Source organism: Colletotrichum karsti (genome assembly GCF_011947395.1).
Source record: "Colletotrichum karsti strain CkLH20 chromosome Unknown Scaffold68, whole genome shotgun sequence".
NCBI lineage: Eukaryota > Fungi > Ascomycota > Sordariomycetes > Glomerellales > Glomerellaceae > Colletotrichum > Colletotrichum karsti.
Window position 1 is genome coordinate 31,398 of NW_024065968.1, and position 18,514 is coordinate 49,911.

Genomic DNA, 18,514 nt, shown 5'->3' on the forward strand with positions numbered 1-18,514 from the left:
CCCCCCCCCCCCCCCCACCCCCCCCCCCCCCCCCCCCCCCCCCCACCCCCCCCCCGCCCCCCCCCCCCCCCCCGCCCCATTCGAAAAGAGAGAAAGGTTTCTTCCACTTTTATTCCGTTTTGCCGACGATGATGGGCAAATCTTCTCTTTTTTTTAAACTTTTTTTTCTTTCTGTATTTCTAGGCTTGCTTGTTAGCACAGAGCCAGTGTGAGAGTGAGAGAGGCCATATGCACCGGGCATATCGCCCCCAACTCCTACGATGAAAAGGGATCAAATGGAATGACTTGCGCAGCTGACACGCTGCTTACTTTTCAAACTTGGTTTCTGGGCCGTGTGAGCGTGTGGCTTGTTGTGATGAACTCTGTCCTGTCTCTTGACATGTTGACGTGATGAATTGTATCTCTCTAGCTGCCATATCTTCTCTTGCTGGCCATCTTTTTGTGCGTGTTGTTGTGTGTGTACTCTCACAGGGTATCTTCTTTCTATGATACAAACGGTTTCCCCCCCATACCAACCAACTCTGGCCGTCCCATTGAACAAGAAAAAAAGAAAAAAGGCCGGATGGAATGTCTGAACCAAGTCCGGTCCGTCGAAAAAATGCGAATGAACGGGAAAAAGTCCCCCAAGACGTGTGAAAAATTCAGTATCGTTTGGTCGTCATGCCCCAGTTGTCCTCCTTAAAGACGAGAAGGGCCAGACGGTGGCGGACGAAGAGGCCGAAGAGGCCGACGAAGGCCTGGAGGAAGGTGACCTCCCAGGCGAGGCGGTCCTCCCGGAGGGGCCCGCGCCAGACGAGCCAGAGGTTGAGGAGGGTGAAGTTGGAGGTCTCGACGAAGCGGCCCTGGTCGTCGGTGGTGATTTTGAGGAGGCGCAGCCTGGCGAGGAGGCGGAGGGCGTGTGCGACGAGGGGTCTCGGCTGGCGTTCCGGGGACCAGGGGGTGACGGAGGGCTCGAGGAGGCCGGAGCGGGCGTTGAAGCGGGGGAGGCGGTGGCGGGGGCAGGGCACGAGGCCGAAGATCTGCGGGGTGGAGTAGAGGAAGTTGAAGAGCTGTGGGACGAGGAGGAGGCCGAGGGTCTTTGAGAAGTGGCCGAGGATGCCGACGGTGGCGAAGACCATGCCGGAGAAGTAGCAGTAGGTGTCGCCGACGAAGACCTTTGCGGGGTACCAGTTGTGGGCGACGAGGGCGAGGGAGACGCCGAGCCAGGGGAGGAGGAGGTAGAGGGAGAAGAGGTGGGAGTCGGTGGCCGGGTGGGGGTAGGGGGTGAAGAGGTAGAGGGCGTCGTTGAGGACGAGGAGGAGGGAGACGACGATGCACTGGGAGACCTCGATGCCGTTGATGCCGGCGAGCATGTTGATGGACTGGGGGCAGAACATGGCGACGCAGGCCATGTAGATGTAGTAGAGGACGCCGAGGTCGAAGAGCTCGCCGAGGTAGGGCTGGAGGGGGATGGGCATGACGATGGAGGTGACGCCGAAGTCGACGAAGTAGATGACGAGGATGGGGACGGAGGCGAGGCCGGGGATCCACCACTTGTGTCGCCAGCGGATGTCGAAGAGGTCGTCGCCTATGCCGAGGAGGGCGGTGGTCTGGAGGGAGATGATGGCGGAGAGGTACGAAGCGAGCTGTCGGACCGAGTGTCAGCATGCCGTCCAGATGTTCTAGGAGGAGAGTGTGTGTATGTACCTTGCTGTGAGGAAAGCGATGCAGGAACCTCCCCTGCTGGACGTGCTCGACGTGGAAGACGACATCCCGGTTACCTCCACCGCTGGTAGCTGCGACGATGTCCTTGTAGAAGGGGAAGGGGATGAAGACGATGACGACGAGGAGGTAGACGGCGGCGCAGACGGCGCCCATGCACTCGGGGAGCTCGGGGCGGTGGTGCTTGGAGAGGTCGCGGCCCTTGAAGCCGGCGCGGACGAAGGTCGGGCCCAGCCAGCGGACCATGGCGTAGGCGAGGGCGAAGGCGAGGACGGAGAGGGCGAGGGAGGCGACGAGGGGCTCGCCGTCGCCGGAGAAGGCGTTGAGGAGGACGGCGACGGCGGCGAGGGAGAGGGAGGAGAGGAAGATTGTTTCCGCGCGGGAGAGGGTTGGCGAGGCGGCGGCCATTTTTGGTGGGTGATGCGCGCCGCGTAGGGGCGCTACCTAGTGATGTTTGGTATTTTTGTTCTTCTCGTTTCGCTTTATTGCTGTTTTGAATGAGTGTCCGTTCTATGATTGAGGAAGTTTCATTGTGCGCAGCGTGAATTGGCGGGTGCGCGGTTGTGTATGTCGTTCTTGGTGAGGTTCTCGCAATGTGGGAAGTTGCGATGGGGGACACAGTTGCAGGAGGTCTTTTTTTGGGGGTGAGGTGTTGCGCATTTGGAGAAGGGGTCTGTCTGCCTCTCCACTGGCCGCGTTGCTTGAGGCTTTGTTCCGTGTGGGCGGTTTCTTTTTTGGAGACCTGAGTGAGGTGGGTACCGGGAGCTGCGGGGCACTTCGACAGCTGTGAGTGGGACTTTGACCGGGATCAAGAGGTGGAGCCGGGGAAGCTCTTTCAGAGGTCTGTGCGGGGGTTCTTGGGGATGGTTTTGACAGGGAATAAAAGAGAATGAGTCTCTGACACTCTGCAAAGTTTGAGAGCAATTGCAACTCGAACTCAAATAAGATTGTTATGGCATATTGATTGGTAACTAAGTCTAAAAGTCTAAGTAGCTTCAATGAGGCTCTGCACCAGATATCACCACTTACCAAGATTCTCAGCTCAGTATTGCTGTGTCACATTCACAAGCAATGCAATGCCCAACAGCCTGTTGTTTCAACACTGTACTCTGTAAAAGCACAGCTGATTCTACCACAATTAAAAATCTAGAAATATCAAGGATTCAAGCCGGATATAAGCTGCATCTCACCACAACACCTCCCCATGACCAATCCAGCCTCAAGAGGAAGAAATAAGTGCCGCGTACCCGAGTCGTGCTCGAGTTGGTGGTCAGCACCGATTGATCATCAATCACCACTACGTACCTCCCTCAGCTAGCTAGCCAAGGTAGCTCCCCCGCGATTCCCGCATCTCTCAAAAGACCGGTGAACGCGCGCGAAGATCCGAGGAAGATCCACGGCCCACCTCCGAACCACTCCCGCGTCTTCGATTCTTCCAATTCCCGTCATTCTTGGCTCCCCTCCCTCCCTCTCTTCCCCCGCTGCCGTTCGGAACCGGGACGGCCCCCGGGCTGCGGAGATAAAGACGTGGAGTTAAAGCACCCCAGTTGCCTTACTATGTCGTGCTAGGCTTAAATCCCCCCAAAACCAAGGCGTCGTCTACGATGCGATGCAAGTCAGCAGTAGGACTAACCCCGGCCAACGATAAGTGCGTGATGATGAAATTTTTCTTCTGGATTAATAAGAAACGCGGGGAGGATCGAGGGGGGACCTTTTGCTTGGAGATGGTCGAATCACGTTACACATTTGGATCCCATTTCCGGCCCCTCCTCCCGCGTCAATGATCGTCGTCCTGCCTAGGTTAGTTGCGGCTTTGGGGAAGGCGGATGAGGGAAGGACGGGGGAGGGGTGGAAAGGGCTGTTGCCGCCGATGCAGTCGGGTAGCTGCTGCTGCTCCCTACCTACCCTATTACTGGGGTTGTTATTTGAATTAGTAAAAAGGCCGTTGTTTGTCAAAAGCCCGGGGTGCGTTTTTTTTTTCTTCTCTTCTCATCTCATATAATGCTACGCTGATCGCGCCAACGCGAAGTTCGTTTGGGGCTGTTTACCGACGTCTGGGGTTCATTGTTCCTATTCCTCATTCCTATACCTACCTAACCTCACCACCTCATCTTCAACTTTCTCTCTCTTCTGGAGCGACTTAACTTCATATAGGAGAACCAAAAAAGAAAAAAAGGAGAGAGAAAAAAAAACAAGACATCATTCCCGCCCCGATTCGACCCCCATCTTCGTCATGGATCCAGAAAAAGACAAGGAGGCGGAGGCGCATCATCCCGTCGGCGGCGCCCACGGGCTCCGAGGAGGATCCTCTTCCGAGCAAGGGACTATGGCGGCCGCCGCTGAAAAGGAGGACGGACGTCAACGGCAGCGTGATACTTTTGCATCTTCGGACGAACTCGAAAAGGGAGACAAGAAAATGGAGGAGCGAAAGAGCAGTTTCGACGACGTCGACGAGGCGACGGACGGCGAGCCCTATCAAGAGGTGAGTTTTTCTGAGAAGTGCCGTTTTCGTCAATTCACTTTTTCTCAAATTTGCCAAGCTATGATGATGACATTGGGATTCTTGTTGGATATTTTCGTGTGTACACGGTCGAGGTTCTGAGAATTGAGGGTTCGTCTGTAGTTTGGCAATAGCTAACATGAGATTCGCAACCAAGGACATCATCGAGCGTAGCCAGACGACGCACACCCACGCCAGCGCCCGCTCCCGCCTCTCGCGCATCGCGAGCCTCGCCACCTCGTCCTCCCGGCGCAAGAACCAACAACAGCTCCCGCCCACGATCCACCCCGTCTCGGACCTCGACGCCGGCGTCGTCGGCTGGGACTCGCAGGACGACCCCGCGATGCCCATGAACTTCGACCCCCGGCGCAAGTGGATCATCATCTGGTTCCTGGCCGGAATCACCTTCATGACCCCCTTCGCCTCCTCCATCCTCGCCCCGGCCATCGAGTACTTCAACGCCGACTTCGGCAACGACGACCTCACCCTCGGCACACTCCCCGTCTCCATCTACCTGCTGGGCTACGCCGTCGGTCCGCTGTTCCTCGCGCCCCTTAGCGAGATCTACGGCAGGCGGCCGGTCCTGAGCGCGGCGAACCTGTTCTTCTGCGCGTGGCTGATCGGGTGCGCGCTGGCGCCCACGCTGAACTCGCTCATCGTGTTCCGCTTCTTCGCGGGCGTCGGCGGGTCCGGGTGCCTCGCGATCGGAGGGGGCGTCATCGCCGACATGATCCCCGTGCAGCAGCGCGGCAAGGCGCTCACGATCTGGATGGTCGGTCCGCTGATCGGTCCCACGCTGGCGCCACTCGTGGGCGCTTTCATCGCGCAGGACATCGGTTGGCGGTGGTCCAGCTGGATCGCCCTAATCGCTGCCACGCCCATGGCCCTCGTCATCGCCGTGTTCAACCAGGAGACGAACCCGCGCGTGCTCATCGACCGCAAGGTGTCCCGGCTGCGGAAGGAACTCAACCGCCCCGAGCTGAGGAGCGTGTACCTGGATCCCAGCACCACGCCTACGTCGACGTCCCAGGTCCTCATCAAGGGGCTGATCAGGCCCCTCAAGATGCTCTTCCTGTCGCCCATCATCTTCAGCGTGAGCCTGTACATCGCGTTCGCGTACGGCGTGCTGTACCTCCTGTTCAGCACCATCCCGCTCGTCTTCCACAACACCTACGGCTTCTCGATCGGCACCACGGGCCTGGTGTACATCCCGCTGGGTCTGGGCTACATCATCGGCATGGCCTGCTTCACCATCCTCTCTGACAACACGGTGGTGCGCATGACCAAGGCCAACAACGGCGTCTTCGAGCCCGAGATGCGGCTGCCGGACTGCATCTACTTCGCCTTCCTCCTGCCGGTCACCTTCTTCTGGTACGGCTGGACGGCCGAGTTCCACACCCACTGGGCGGCCCCCGTCGTCGGTCTGCTGCCCTTCGGCATCGCGATCCTGGGCATCTGGCAGCCGATACAGGCGTACATCATCGACGCGTACCCGGGATTCGCGGCGAGCGGTCTGGCGGCCTTCACGGTGTTCCGCAGTATCGTCGCGGCGTTCCTACCCATGGCCGGCCCGTCCATGTACGACGCCCTCGGGCTGGGATGGGGAAACAGTCTGCTGGGCTTCATCGCCGTCGCGCTCATCCCCGTGCCGGCGCTGATATATAGATACGGAGGACGGCTGCGCAAGTGGCAGAAGCTGGAGCTGTAAGGATTTTGCCTTTTGTGTATTTCGGTAGATTAGATCATGAGAAGCGGCAGGCAGGCGACAACATATACCCTTATAGATTGATCATTAGCATTAGGTCTGCTTTCATTTTCACACTGACCGGAAAGAAATGTGCTGCGATTTGAGATCGTGATGGTTTAATGGTCTATTCCGGAAATAACGCCACCCAAACCAGGAAGAATGGTGTGAGTTCATTTAGAGGTATTATCATTATGTGTCGGCCGTTGCGTTCGTCAGAGGTGTGAAAATCCGTCGTGTGCCCCCCTAGATGAGATCCCACTTCATGATACCGGTCCAGCTCATGCCGACCTTGCCCTTCTTCGAGAAGTACTCCTTGGCGGACACGCCCCTCGCGTCGCGGTCGCCAATCGTCGTGATCATGACGACGCTGATGCTGCCGCCCGGCACGCCGAGATCGATGGCGCTCACGTCCGCCCAGTGCCAGTACCCGTCGGTCTCGATGGGGACCATGTCCTGCTTCCGCCCGTCTCGGCCGTTGATGCTGAGCATCAGCAGGGGCGGCTTGCCCTTGCCGTGCTTCTCGGACGTCCAGTGCTCGCACATCTTGGAGAACTGGAAGCGGACGACCTGGCCGCTGTAGACGGGGATCTGGAGCTCCGCGGGCTGGATCGACTTGTCCCAGATGCCCTCCTCGTACGCGTGGCTGTAGACGACGGGCGTCTCTCCGTGGACGGGGCCGATGTAGTACTCCTCCCAGCTCGGCACGCGTCCGTCGGGTCGGAAGAAGTGTCTGTTGTCCGCCGGGTAATGCGACAGACCAAAGATGTCGTTTCTCCTCGTGAACTCGTGCGGCTTGAAGTCGGGAGTGAATTCCTTGGTTACGTCGGAGACGTTTCCAGCACCCCAGCAGGCATCGAGGAGTTTCCATTCTCCGCCATCAATGCGTACGGCGTTCCAAGCATGGCCGTCCACCTTCCTCGGCGGAGGGCGCTCGCCCTTCTTCAGCGCCGTGTACCCATAACCTTTACCGTGCCCGGTCACCGTAATGCACTCCAGACCTGCGCGGTTCGCAATCTCCCGGTACGTGTCGGCGTATCCAGAGCAGACCGCCTTGCCCGAGAGAATGGTTTCGGCTCCGGGACGGGCTTTGATGTTGTTACCGAAAAAGGCGGCGCAGTCGTATGCGACGTTGTGGTGGAACCAGGTGAAGATGGCCCTCGCCTTGTCTGTGTATGACGAGAAAGGTCCGCATAGCATCTGAGCTAGGTAGCCTACGGGGTCGTTCCTCGGCAATGACTGTCGCGGGTACTGAGCAGCGACTCCGTCTGGTCCGGAGAAGTCGCGGCAGATCAAACAGTCGTTGGCGCGTGCAGTGATCTTGGCTTCGACTGCCTCGATTTGCGCAGCACTAGGTCGAGAAGCCAGGGGCACGGGAGGAGGGGCGTCATCGTTGGCAGCTGGCCGTCTACCCGGCAAGGGAGGCGTGTTTGATTGCTGCGTTTGAACGTGACCGTTTGTCTGCGCTTGCGGCTTGACATACGCCGTCGGAGGCGGTGGCAGTCGTCTTGGCTTTGCTGGCTCTGCTTCTTCCTGGGGCGACCTGTGAACCTGTTGACTGGTCGAGTTTGAAGTCAATCGAGGAGGCAAGGCGGGTCTCTGAGGCTGCTCGATCTGTCTGACAGCAGGTGCAGACTTGATGGTGACGAGGGGATGTTTAGCCTGAGGCGGGTCTCTAGCGGCCGCTTCTTTCGCCTGAGCTTCCCGCTCACGCTTTGTGGGAGGCAAAGCCGGGAGATTGGCCTGGTCGAAGACAGGTGGGAGCTTCCGTGTTGAACCATCAGAGGTGTAGCTAGTGTGGCTAGTGTTCAGGGACAGAGCCGACAGGTTAGAGATCTCTGAAGCATTCGAGTTGCGACGGACTTCCAGTTGCTGAGTTGACGGCCTCCGAGGCGGTAGAGCGGGTGAGATCTGCTGAGTAGAGGAGCGAGTGGGAAGCGGTGGGGGAGCGATTCGATCCCTCTGAACGGGCGGCGCAGATGGCTCGAGCTGAGGGGAATCAGTGGTTCGACGTGGCAACGGCGGCGGGTTTGTCTTCGTCTTAGTCGGTCGTGGAGGGATCGAGGGACTTTTCTGAGGGGTCGGTTGTCCGTTCGTCTGGACAACAGGGAGCGTCTGGCTTCGAGCCGCAGGGCGATTGGGCGGAGGAGGAGGCGGCGCCCTCTTGGGTTTGGCCTCAGGAGCCTGGAAGTTCTTCTGAGAATTCAGGGCAGCAATTCTCTCCTGGAGGCTGTTGAACTTGGGCTCCTCGACTTCGGCCATGGTGTTTGGTATGGTCACCGGTGAGATTGGTGATTCGTAAAGTTGGTTGGCGAATTCGAGGTCGCGATTGGGAGCGCGAACGGGTGGGATATTATATGACGATCAGAACGAACGACTTTGGGTGTTGGGTGGTCTACCCCACCAATCCTGGGACTGCTGATCGCGGCGCGTTGTCCCAATTGAGCAACAGGCAGCAGGCTGTCAATTGGTAACTGAGTCACGGCACCTTCACGAGTGTCGGGACTTTTGTGCGGCGGGGTCGATTGGGAGTGTCCGATGCGCAGCTAGAGGGTGATCCGTAGAGACTGACTTGGATATACGAGGGCCGAGTAGTTGAATGGGGGATGGTTCGCGGTCGTGGAAAAGGAGGGGGACAGGGAAGGGGAAGGCGGAAGTTTAAGTGGTATTAATGGATGAATGATGTGACAAGAGTGGGAAACAAAAGCCCGTGTCGTGTTTGTGGCTTTTGGCTGAAGCAGGGGCAGAAACGACAGCTCGGAGAGCGAAGGATCGATCGATGGCACGGCCACCAACAGCTACCTTACTCTGTGAGGTGCTCGGTACTGTAGATAGCAATTGGTGGTGATACAACTGGAAAGAGGGAGAAGTCGAAGACGAGGTTGGATTGTGGCGATGCTCTCAGCCTCTGCGGGTTAATTGCCGTTGCAGTCCAGTCAATGTGCCAACAGGAGGCGCTGTATGCAGTACCTCGCCTGAGGGATTGGCAGGCAGCAGCGAGAAGATTTGGTTGGCTGGTTCGGGGTCTGGCAGGCTCGGGGCGCGGGAGAAGCTTAAGCTGTGACAAGGAACGGGAACGAGACGGGACAAGAACAGGTCAAGGTTCAGGTCACACAGTCTTCCTGACGAGGTAAAGCAAACTGCAGTCTGCAGCAAACAAGGAGGGGCAAGCAAGTATTCAGCGGAAGAGGAGAAGGGAGAGCGGACAAGGGACAGATGGGACGAAATGGTGTTCTTCTGTCTGGATGCCTTGCTTTAAGAAAGAATAGGAACAGCAGGAGAGAGGTAATATGAAATGTTCGTGTTTTCTTAACGAGAAAATAATGATGACCCAAGCCAAGTACTTCGTAGTGGGGTTTCGAGTCCCTTGTTGCCTTTGTGTTGGTCTTGTCTTGTCTCGGTCTGGATCAGTCGGCACAACCCAGCCTTGCTTAGCGGCGGACAGGGGGAGAGCTGCGCTACGGGTCGATCGTCTCCTCGGTGTTAGGTAACTGTCACCGTTCTTGAACGTGGATTTTGGTAGCCGATACTGTTTGAATGCATGTGTGTAAAATCACAATACTGACAAGTTGAGCTCTCAGTCTGCAAGTAGGCGAATGCAAAAGTCCGTTGTCCACTCGATAAGAATCCCGAGACAACATCCCCATCTGCCCGCTCAATTCCCCACAAAAGCGTCATTGCGCTGTGCTACCGTCCTGTAGAGAGTACGAGGTATTAATCTCGACCTTGAAATTCAACACTAGCAACGCGGTAAACGTAAGCTACGCTATCTGAGCCAAGATGGATTCCGTATGTCACTTCAGCCACGGCCACACGGGTCGTAGGCTGTGAGGGAGATCTTTCCAGTAGCAACCAATGAAAACTGCTAGGCCATTGGAACAAGTACCTCAAGTTTCTGCCGTGATTCTGGGTTCACGTCATGTCTTCCCGAGGCTGGACTTGGCTGGATGGAGGCTGGCAGTTGCTGACACATGCCGTTTCTCTTGTATTCCGGGAGGTACCTTATTTGTTAATATTGAGCGCCTCATTTGAGTCTATATGCCGGCGGCTCAACGTTGACAGCCATCAAACACTGAGTTATTTTACCTGGCATCATGGTCTCCATTCAACGTGACTCCATCCGGGTCAGATGGATTCAACGTGAGGATGAGACTCAACTTTAAACGTCCCCGGCCACCAGGCTGTGAGAAGAACAATAGAAGCAGAAATGTATTTATATTCATTCCAGTGGAGTAAATGTTCAAAAAAAAGAGGTGCAACGGCAGGTGGAGCCGCTACGTGCCGCTCCTGCGAGTCTTCCAAAGGCGCTAAACTCTTTTCTTCGGTGAAAGTGCCCCAAAACCATGGCGAATTTCGCCTTTCAGCGGCTCCAGCGACTCCAGCAGCTGTATCTAGGTACCTATCGCCCGTGCACGGACCCGGGGAGGACTGGGGACAGCCGGGACAGGCCACCTGCAGCTGCAGCATTGGATTGCGCTGCGCTGACGGTGGACCGAGGGGCGGGCGCATCGTTCGCTGGCTGGCTGCTCTGTCATGGAAGTCATGGAAGTCCAGGGCAAGTCGTGCCTCCGAATGCGCCCCTCCTTCACCTCCACCTTCAATCTGCATCTGTCCCTTCCCGTCCACGCCATCAAGAAAACAATTCGAGTCCACCACCGTCGACCAGAATTCTGCGGACCAAGCTAGCACCAAGTCGCCCCGCGCATCAAGGGAGTGTGGCACTGACTGTGGTTAGTGGTGCATGGTGCGTGGTGCGTCCCGTCGAATGGGGTGCCCTATGTCTTCCCGGTCGTCTTCCTGCATCTAACTGTCTTGGTCTCTGTCTTGCCTTGCCTTCCCAATCGCCAATCCTCCACTCGACGAGGCGGGAACGAGGCAGAGACACTTCCTTGAATTGAAATCGTCGACAACAGACGTCGCAACCGCCTCTTCCATTTGCATCCTCCCATCTACGCATACGCCATCTCGCTACCGTGCCTGATCAACGTCGGCGCAAAAGATATCGCATGGTCCTCAACACCGACGAGAACACATCATCTAGATTCACTTTTGCGCCACATTCCATCGCCGTGGTTTTTGATTTCTCCAACCACCACCTTCGCCCATCATGGCTTCCGCCGAGTCTTGCGACAAGGCTGCCCTCGCTGCACCGCCGAAACTCTGCTTCCTCGATCTTCCTCCCGAAACCCAGAAGGGCATCTTCAGCCATGTACGACGTCACTTTACCATCTTCCTTGCCATGCCACCATACTGCACTGGACTAGACTGACCAACTCGAGTAGTGTTGCCAAAGCGATCTCATCTGCCTCGCCCTTGTCTCCAAACACTTTCGCGAACTTGCTGCCGCTCAGCTCTATCGAAACTTCCACATCGTATTCCCCGATGAAGATGATCCGGCTTTCGACTCCCCCATCGACAGTCTGGCCGGCGGCCTCGAGACCTTCGTCTCGAGCGATTACAACTATGCTCAACATCTACGAGACATATCCCTAGACACTTTGAGCGCTGGTGAAAAGGCCGAAGCTGCTTATAAGCCTTACCTGTACAGCGCCAGTTGCGGCAAGTTCATGAACACTCTGTTGCTTCTGACTCTCAAGAACGCCAAGTCGCTCGAGACTTTCAGGTTCGTCCTACACATTCTACAATCCTATCGTACTTCAACTCTGACGTTTGTGCAACTGCAGGTGGAACATCCGAGTCGAGCTCGGCCGCCCCGTCTATCAGGCATTACATCGCATTGCCCCTCTGAAGAACCTGCACATTCGGATGCAGGCTGGACCGTCGCTGTTTGAAATCCCCCCTCCGCTTCCGTATACTTCAAATCTGCCGCCCCCTACCACCCAAGGACATTGGGATTCGTTACCAACCTTCGCCGCCGTCCCTCCGCCCTTCCCAAATATGTCTCTACCCGTCCCACCACCGTACAACCCCACACTCGGTCCTCCGCCTCCGTTGCCACCCGCCTTGAAACCCGCACCTAGAAGCAAGCGTAGGACGTCGGCTGCCAACGAGCCCGCGACCCTGTCGGGCTTCAGGAAGCTGAACACGCTCGCCGTCCTTGACATCGACAACTTGGACACCGTGGCCGAGATCAAGTCGTGCGTGCGAAACTCCGCCTCGACGCTGACTAAGTTGAAGCTCTCCTTCTCCTCGTACTTGGCTGCCCAAGCCCGCAAGCCTCCACCGGACGCAGACCCCGACGATTCCGACCCGGATGACGAGTTCCAGGTAGTTCCCATGTCTTCAGCGCCTGGCTGGGACGAAGCAAGTGGTCCCGCCAAGGCATTCCGCGCTCAGGAGGAGCGGAAGAGTCAGGAATCGGTGCTGGGAAGGATTTTTGACGTGGAGCCCTTCTTAACCAAGAAGTCTCCGCAACGTAAGAGCCTCAAGGGAAAAGAGAAGATGCCCGTGGTACCTGCGGTCGCAGAAGCGGGGACACCTGCCGAAGCGTTCATGAACCAACTGCGGGAAGTGTCCAGGAAAATGGCTCTCGTCACACTAGACGCCGAGGATGGGGCGATGAAGGAGGTCCTGGACCTCATCGAAAAGGCGAGCAGGAAGTACTTGGAGGACCCAGAGGCCGCACAGGGTCGCGAGGAAGTAAAAGCGACGGAAGCGTCTGCCGGAGAAGGTTCTTCTACCGCTCCACCAGCACCCGCAGCGACAACGACTGATGGCCAGCCGCTCGCGGAGAGTTCCGAGGCTGTTGCTGTGGTTAATGACAGCACGAGGCCAAAGCCGGCGATAGGTACAGATGCAAACCCCGAGGACATCAACGTTGAGGAGCCGATCGCGGTCGAAGAAACCGATGAACCCACAGACTTGAAGACCGATCAAAGCCAAGAGGACTCCTCGATCGTTCTCGAAACGAAACCTAACCAGGCCTCGGCCAAAGAAGAGGAAGCAGAGTCATCCACTAAGAGTCGAGCATTGGCAAATCTGGCAACGCAAAGAGCGAACTTTGAAAACCTCGTCTCCCAGCTGCAGCACCTACTTACTGAGGCTACTAACACGCGGGAGGAGCTTAACAAGATGAGAGACGACACAGATCACTCTGATTTGGAGGCAGTTCGGCTCAAAGACAAACAATTGCAGGGGCTTCATCGCGACATTGAGAACGTGAGAGCCGAGCTGAATGCGACCGAGACTGAGATTCGCGATGCGGAAAAACAGCTTCACGGTGTAGCCACAACAGCACATAATGAAGACGAGCGCATCAGCGAGTACATCCGGTCAACGAGGGGCTTGGCTCTGAGGTCTTTTAGCATTCACTTGATTCCAGTCAAGGCATCCGTTCTCAGGGCCGCCATTGATGTTCGGGCACTCAAACGGCTTACCTTGCTTAACGTCGGTAACCAGGCCCCTATCTGGACAATGTTATCCAAGGAAAACAAGGTGCAGCCACTTCCTTTGCGCAAGATCTTTACGGATAATGTGTCCACGACCTTCCTCCAATTCGCAGGCCAACTGGACCGGATCGACGAGCTGTTCATGTTGGAAAGATCGGCCAAGTACAAGCCTGAGAGCTTTGCGCCCAAGACGAATGTTGTCATGGATCAGATTCGGCGCCTGGTACTCAAGAAGCATATGCCAACCATCACCAAGCTCATGATTAAGAACGACTGCGGGTCGTTCTGGGACGTCGATGAGAAGGCCATGCTGCTGATATGCAACCGCGGAAGAAAACTCGAAGAGTTGGCGGCGGCGGTTGGAATCCGCGCTGTGGTAAGTTTGCCTATGCCGTCACGTAAGAATTGGGCAGTTTGCTAACCAGTCAAAGCACACTTTTATGCAACACATATCGGGCCTGGTCAACCTTCGCGCCCTAAACGTGACACAGTTCAGGAACGACGACACATGCGTCTGGGTCATGCGGGAGACCAGGAGGTTCATCGTCGACAATCTTTGCCACTACCCAGATCTGAAGTTGGAGTGGATCTCCATCGATGATGATCGGGTCGAGCGCATCATCCGCCCGCCGCCCCAAACACCGGCTGCCAAAAAGGAGGAGAAGAAGAACAAGAAAGGCAAGGCGAAGGCCTATACCGGTTCCCATACCGATGCGTTCCCGCCGCTCCCCATGCCGGGCTGGAACGGCTGGACCACGGACAGCGACAGCAGCGATGACGAAGACACGGATATCGTGGCCAACACGAAGCTTGAGACTGTGGAGGGAGTTCACTTTTACGATGTGTGGGACGTTCGAATTTTCAAGAAGGAGGTCATGGCTGGTCGGCTGTAGATGGGATGACAAAATGGAACGGAGTTGGATGGTATTTCGGGTTCATTGGGTTCAGCTGAGCAATACCCGGCGAGAAGGAACTTCACTAGGACACGGCGCAACAGGTTTATGAATAGTCTCTTACTTGTAAGTCTCAGACGGTAGCGAATCGCCAAACCAAGCCAATTGTTTCATTCAGCACGTTTGGTATCTAAAGCCCGTGGGCCTCTATGGTATCTTTCTTTCCTTTCCCCAAAAACTCCCCCCAAAAAGCAAGACACAAGAAAAGGGCACATCGCTCCGTCGCGATTAGGCCATGCCCTTCAGACCGAACTCGTCCAAGAGCTCGGAACGGCAGTCGTCCTTGCCGCGCTGGTAGGCGTCGGCCTGGAGACGGGGCAGGACCTCGTTGAGCTCGCCGATGAGCTTCCGGACGCCCTCGTTGTCGGTCTTGGAGGCGGCGACGAGCTTGTCGGTCTCGACGCACTTGTCCTTGACGAGGTTGACGAGCTCGTTGAAGGCGAGGACCTGGTCGACGGCCTGGTCGTTGGCGGCCTTGGAGGCGGCGTCGGCGGCGGACTTGGCGGCGGCCGCGGCGGCCTTGTGCTCGTCGCCCGCCTTCTTGTACTCGGCGGCCAGGGCGTTGGTGGTCTGGGTCGCCTTCTTGTGGGTGTCGATCTGGGTCTTGTAGGTCGCGACGGTGTGGTCGGTCTTCTCTGGGTGGGGCGTTAGGGGAATACTCTGACAATGGAGAGGGATGGAGATAAGGAGGGATGAAAGTGTGATGGTCATAGATAGGGGAGGGGACTTACGAAGATCGAGACGAAGGGAGCCGATCTCGCGGGCCTGGGCGACGGCCATGTTGGAGAGAAGCTTGTTCTCCTGGTCCTTGACGTAGAGGACGTAGAAAAGGACGCCGACGATGGCGACGAAGGCCATCTCGAAGTAAACGCTCATCGTGGTATCGGTATCTTGGAGAGTGAAGAGGCGCGAGAAGAAGCCGGTCTCAGTGTTGAGAGTGATGGTACCGCTGGTATCGATGATGACAGGCTTGATGGCGGCGATTTTCTTGATCTGACCCTCGAGGATGGCTGTCGAAGTTGTCAGATTTTGATTTTTTTCCTTGTGGGAGAGGAGGAGAATAAATAAGAAGAGGTGAAGGACGAGGAAGAGGAGAGGAGATCGTGGAATGAGGGCTCAACTTTTCGTCAAGGAGAGACGGGGAGGGGAGGAGAGGGCATCGTGACTTACTGATCCGCTCGGTGAGGGCGGTCTGGGTAGTAAGGATCTTGTCCTGCATGTGCTCTCTAATGTACATCTCGCCAGCAATGACCATGAGATTAACAGTTGCGAGGATGAGAGGATCAAAGAAAACCTCCATCTGGGGCATCTGAGGCATCTGGGGCAAGTTGAAGCCGAGAAACTCCATTGTGATGGTCAAGTGATGAACGTGGTATGTGGTCGGTGGGGGGTTTGAGTGAGGACGCGCACACAAAAGGCTGGTGTTCGTGGATGGGTTGGTATAAAAAGATTTGTGATGAAGGGATCTTTCGAAGTAAAAGTTGAACAAGAACAACGTTTTTTGTTATAAGAGATCCTGGTGTTTGTGAAAAGGATTAGGATCCCACAATGGGTTGTGAGCTAGGAGTTTTTAAAGCGCGCTAAGGAGGAAGAAGGGGAAGAGAAAGGTGCCTTTTGTGGGCGCGTTGTTTTTTGAGGCAGAGGGTGAGGTGGGTGGGTGGGTGAAGTGAGGTTGAGGTTGGAGGAGGAAGGAGCGTTGTGGGTGGGTTGGGAGGACTGCTCCTTCCTTGTTTGAGAAGGAGCACCTAGTGTTGGGTTTCTCATGGGCAAACTTCTCTGAGAGGATGGTAGTTGGAAAAGGAATGCCATCGTCTTCTGAATATAATATCCAAGCCTTTCAGGGGCTATCTTATAAAGTTGTCTATGTGACTGTCGAATCACCATTGTCATAGCATACATCTTTTACCCACGAGGCATAACATTAATTCAGACACCCAGAGAGCCTAACTGACGACGGATTTCATATTGAGACCCGCTCTGTGAACCCAGAACACTAACAGACTGTCCTCCTTCTCTTTCTTCAATATGTGTAGAAAAGGAGTTGGGTGAAAGGGACGCTCCTGTATCGCATGATTTGGCACATGTTGCAGATGATTTGCCTACTCTAGTCCGCTTCATGATACATACCTGTAGTCATGCGGGACAAAAGAGACGAAGAACATGGGATGGTTTGGGCGTGCAAGCTCGAGTTGTCAAGAACATGTCCAGAGGACATTATCAGGGGCATCTTATCTACACCAGGTATGATGAAGCACCCTTCAAGCGCGTTGTCATTAAAACACTCAATGAGAGTTGAAGTTTATATGCTTTAAATAATAAACGTATCCATCCAAGAGACTCCATTAGTCTCATATGCAACCTGTTGCTTCCTGCTCCGACTTGGAAATGCTTCTTCAGAACCTGCCATTCAAGTGAATACTGATGCGGTTGGAACCACAGGATTGTATACATAGATTTCCCTTTGGGGGTTTTCTGATGTCTTCCTGAACGGGAGCATATATGGACATTTTATGCTACCTAAGCTTGAGTAAATACTGCAGGAAGACGAACGGTTGTGGCACATCGGGTCTTGGTTTCCGCCAGCACCTACATACGCCTAGGAGGAAAAGAAGGGGGAGTTCGGCACTCTAACTGCGCATCCGCTGCCATCAGTGACACTCTTAATTTGTGGATGGAGTACGATTCACATGGCTGACCACTAGGGTTGGGAAAGGTCAGGAGACACGCAGCATTGTACAAGTCGGAGCTCTCTCTACTTCTACGGAGGCCTTATTATTCTGCGGTGTAAGGGCTTGAGTTCCGGGGAATTAGGGACACGAGACGACACGACAGAGGCTTACACTTCGACACCGGTTGAAGGGTTGCCAGACAATGTCTCGGACTGAATTGGTTCAAACGGGTATCTGTCTATTATTTGTCTTCTTTAAGCTCCTACTTGCTTCTTCTATGGCAAGACCTGCCCCTACGCAGTCTTCTGGTCCATCAACCTCATAACCTCATCCTCCTCATCCCCTTCCCCAGCTCTCCGCCTAGCCTCCCTCTCGATCCCCGCCCTCGTAACCATCCCGGCGCTTAACAACCCACTCTCCTTGACCCCCCTCACCCAGCTTTCGAGACTCCGAAACCCTACAACAAGAAACCCGAGCTCCTCCCGCTCGACGTCGAAGACCTCCCACCACGACACCTCGGGCATCTTGGCCCCGGCCTCCCTCGCGGCAATATACACCGCCGCCGTCGCCAGCGCGTTGGGCTGGTGCGTGAGATACAACATTTGCGGGCTCAGCAGCGCCGTGTTGAGGTGCGCGACGACCCTCCCCGCCACCTCGGCCCTCGGCTTCCCCAGGAAATCCAGCGCCTGCAGATACGTGACGGCCAGCGCGTGCGGCAGCGCCACCGCCGTGTCGAACCCCAGCGCCCACAGGATCCGCGCCTCCGCGGCCAGCATCCGCGTCTGGAAGGCGGCGTACTCGCCGTCGGTCTGGTAGTAGGTCGTCGGGTCCGGGCGGTCCTTCTTCTTCGTCAGATCCGGCGGCTCGCCGCGGAAGAGGGGTGATGCCGAGGAGAGGAGGAACGCGTAGACGTTCGATACGTCGCGGGTCGAGCGGGGGAAGGGGCCCATTTTGGAGACTAGGTAGAGCGCGGCGGCGGATGCGTCCTTGAGGGGTTAGGGTTAGCATTCGCAAGATTTCGTCGCGTGAGGTGAGGAACGTACGCTGAATTCTGATGTCATTGGCGACTCGACGAGCCAGTACCGCGCCAGGAGAACATTGGCCTGGGCCGTGGTCGATTGCGGCAGGTCCAGCAGCACGCCGGCGGCCTGTGTGAGGACCTGGGTCGCGTAGAATATGACATCCTGCAGGTCGGGCGGGAGGGAGCTGAAGGTATTGCGCTTGTAGAGCTGCTCGGCCGTGGCCAGCGGGTTCGTCATGTGCGCCATCGTCGCGGCGACCAGGTTTCGACGTCGTGACTTTAATCGTGTCCTCCTCCTCCTCTTCACTTCGAGTCGTCCTCAAACGAGGCTGAAGAAAGTCGTCAAATTCGTCGTGCCACGCTTCGCCCTCATTGGTCGGAGCTGAAGCTGTCAGATGAAGTTAGGCGCGATACAGAGAACAGCGCGTGTCGTCACTTCTTTCTTGCTGGGGGCGCCGGAGCTTTGTCCAGCGATCGGAGCGCCCCACTTTAACCTTTCACTTCGGCTTAGCGCCTCCACGGCCTCTGGGCTCGCGGCTCCCGGCGCTACAGCCTACAACTGGAGACAGGCACCTAC

The 18,514-nt window shown here is 56.3% G+C and overlaps 6 protein-coding genes across 6 annotated transcripts; 2 read left to right on the forward strand and 4 right to left on the reverse strand.

Moving 5' to 3' along the window:
* Positions 1-641: 641 nt before the first annotated feature.
* Positions 642-2,109, reverse strand: CkaCkLH20_12939 (uncharacterized protein; the record flags this gene model as incomplete). The annotated part of the gene is made up of 2 exons (XM_038895650.1): positions 642-1,625; positions 1,687-2,109. The coding sequence occupies 2 exons, from the start codon at positions 2,107-2,109 to the stop codon at positions 642-644; spliced, it is 1,407 nt and encodes a 468-aa protein (XP_038739007.1).
* A 1,825-nt stretch (positions 2,110-3,934) lies between these two features.
* On the forward strand, positions 3,935-5,909 carry CkaCkLH20_12940 (major facilitator superfamily transporter; the record flags this gene model as incomplete). Its single annotated transcript, XM_038895651.1, has 2 exons — positions 3,935-4,183; positions 4,359-5,909. The coding sequence occupies 2 exons, from the start codon at positions 3,935-3,937 to the stop codon at positions 5,907-5,909; spliced, it is 1,800 nt and encodes a 599-aa protein (XP_038739008.1).
* A 282-nt stretch (positions 5,910-6,191) lies between these two features.
* CkaCkLH20_12941 (transglutaminase-like superfamily protein) lies at positions 6,192-8,207 on the reverse strand (the record flags this gene model as incomplete). The annotated part of the gene is made up of 1 exon (XM_038895652.1): positions 6,192-8,207. One exon carries the CDS (start codon positions 8,205-8,207, stop codon positions 6,192-6,194), a length of 2,016 nt encoding a protein of 671 aa, XP_038739009.1.
* A 2,845-nt stretch (positions 8,208-11,052) lies between these two features.
* Positions 11,053-14,187, forward strand: CkaCkLH20_12942 (F-box domain-containing protein; the record flags this gene model as incomplete). The annotated part of the gene is made up of 4 exons (XM_038895653.1): positions 11,053-11,154; positions 11,228-11,568; positions 11,630-13,670; positions 13,726-14,187. 4 exons carry the CDS (start codon positions 11,053-11,055, stop codon positions 14,185-14,187), a joined length of 2,946 nt encoding a protein of 981 aa, XP_038739010.1.
* Positions 14,188-14,475: 288 nt separating this feature from the next.
* Positions 14,476-15,595, reverse strand: CkaCkLH20_12943 (uncharacterized protein; the record flags this gene model as incomplete). The annotated part of the gene is made up of 3 exons (XM_038895654.1): positions 14,476-14,882; positions 14,979-15,257; positions 15,418-15,595. 3 exons carry the CDS (start codon positions 15,593-15,595, stop codon positions 14,476-14,478), a joined length of 864 nt encoding a protein of 287 aa, XP_038739011.1.
* A 1,614-nt stretch (positions 15,596-17,209) lies between these two features.
* CkaCkLH20_12944 (uncharacterized protein) lies at positions 17,210-18,184 on the reverse strand (the record flags this gene model as incomplete). Its single annotated transcript, XM_038895655.1, has 2 exons — positions 17,210-17,902; positions 17,960-18,184. 2 exons carry the CDS (start codon positions 18,182-18,184, stop codon positions 17,210-17,212), a joined length of 918 nt encoding a protein of 305 aa, XP_038739012.1.
* Positions 18,185-18,514: the final 330 nt, after the last annotated feature.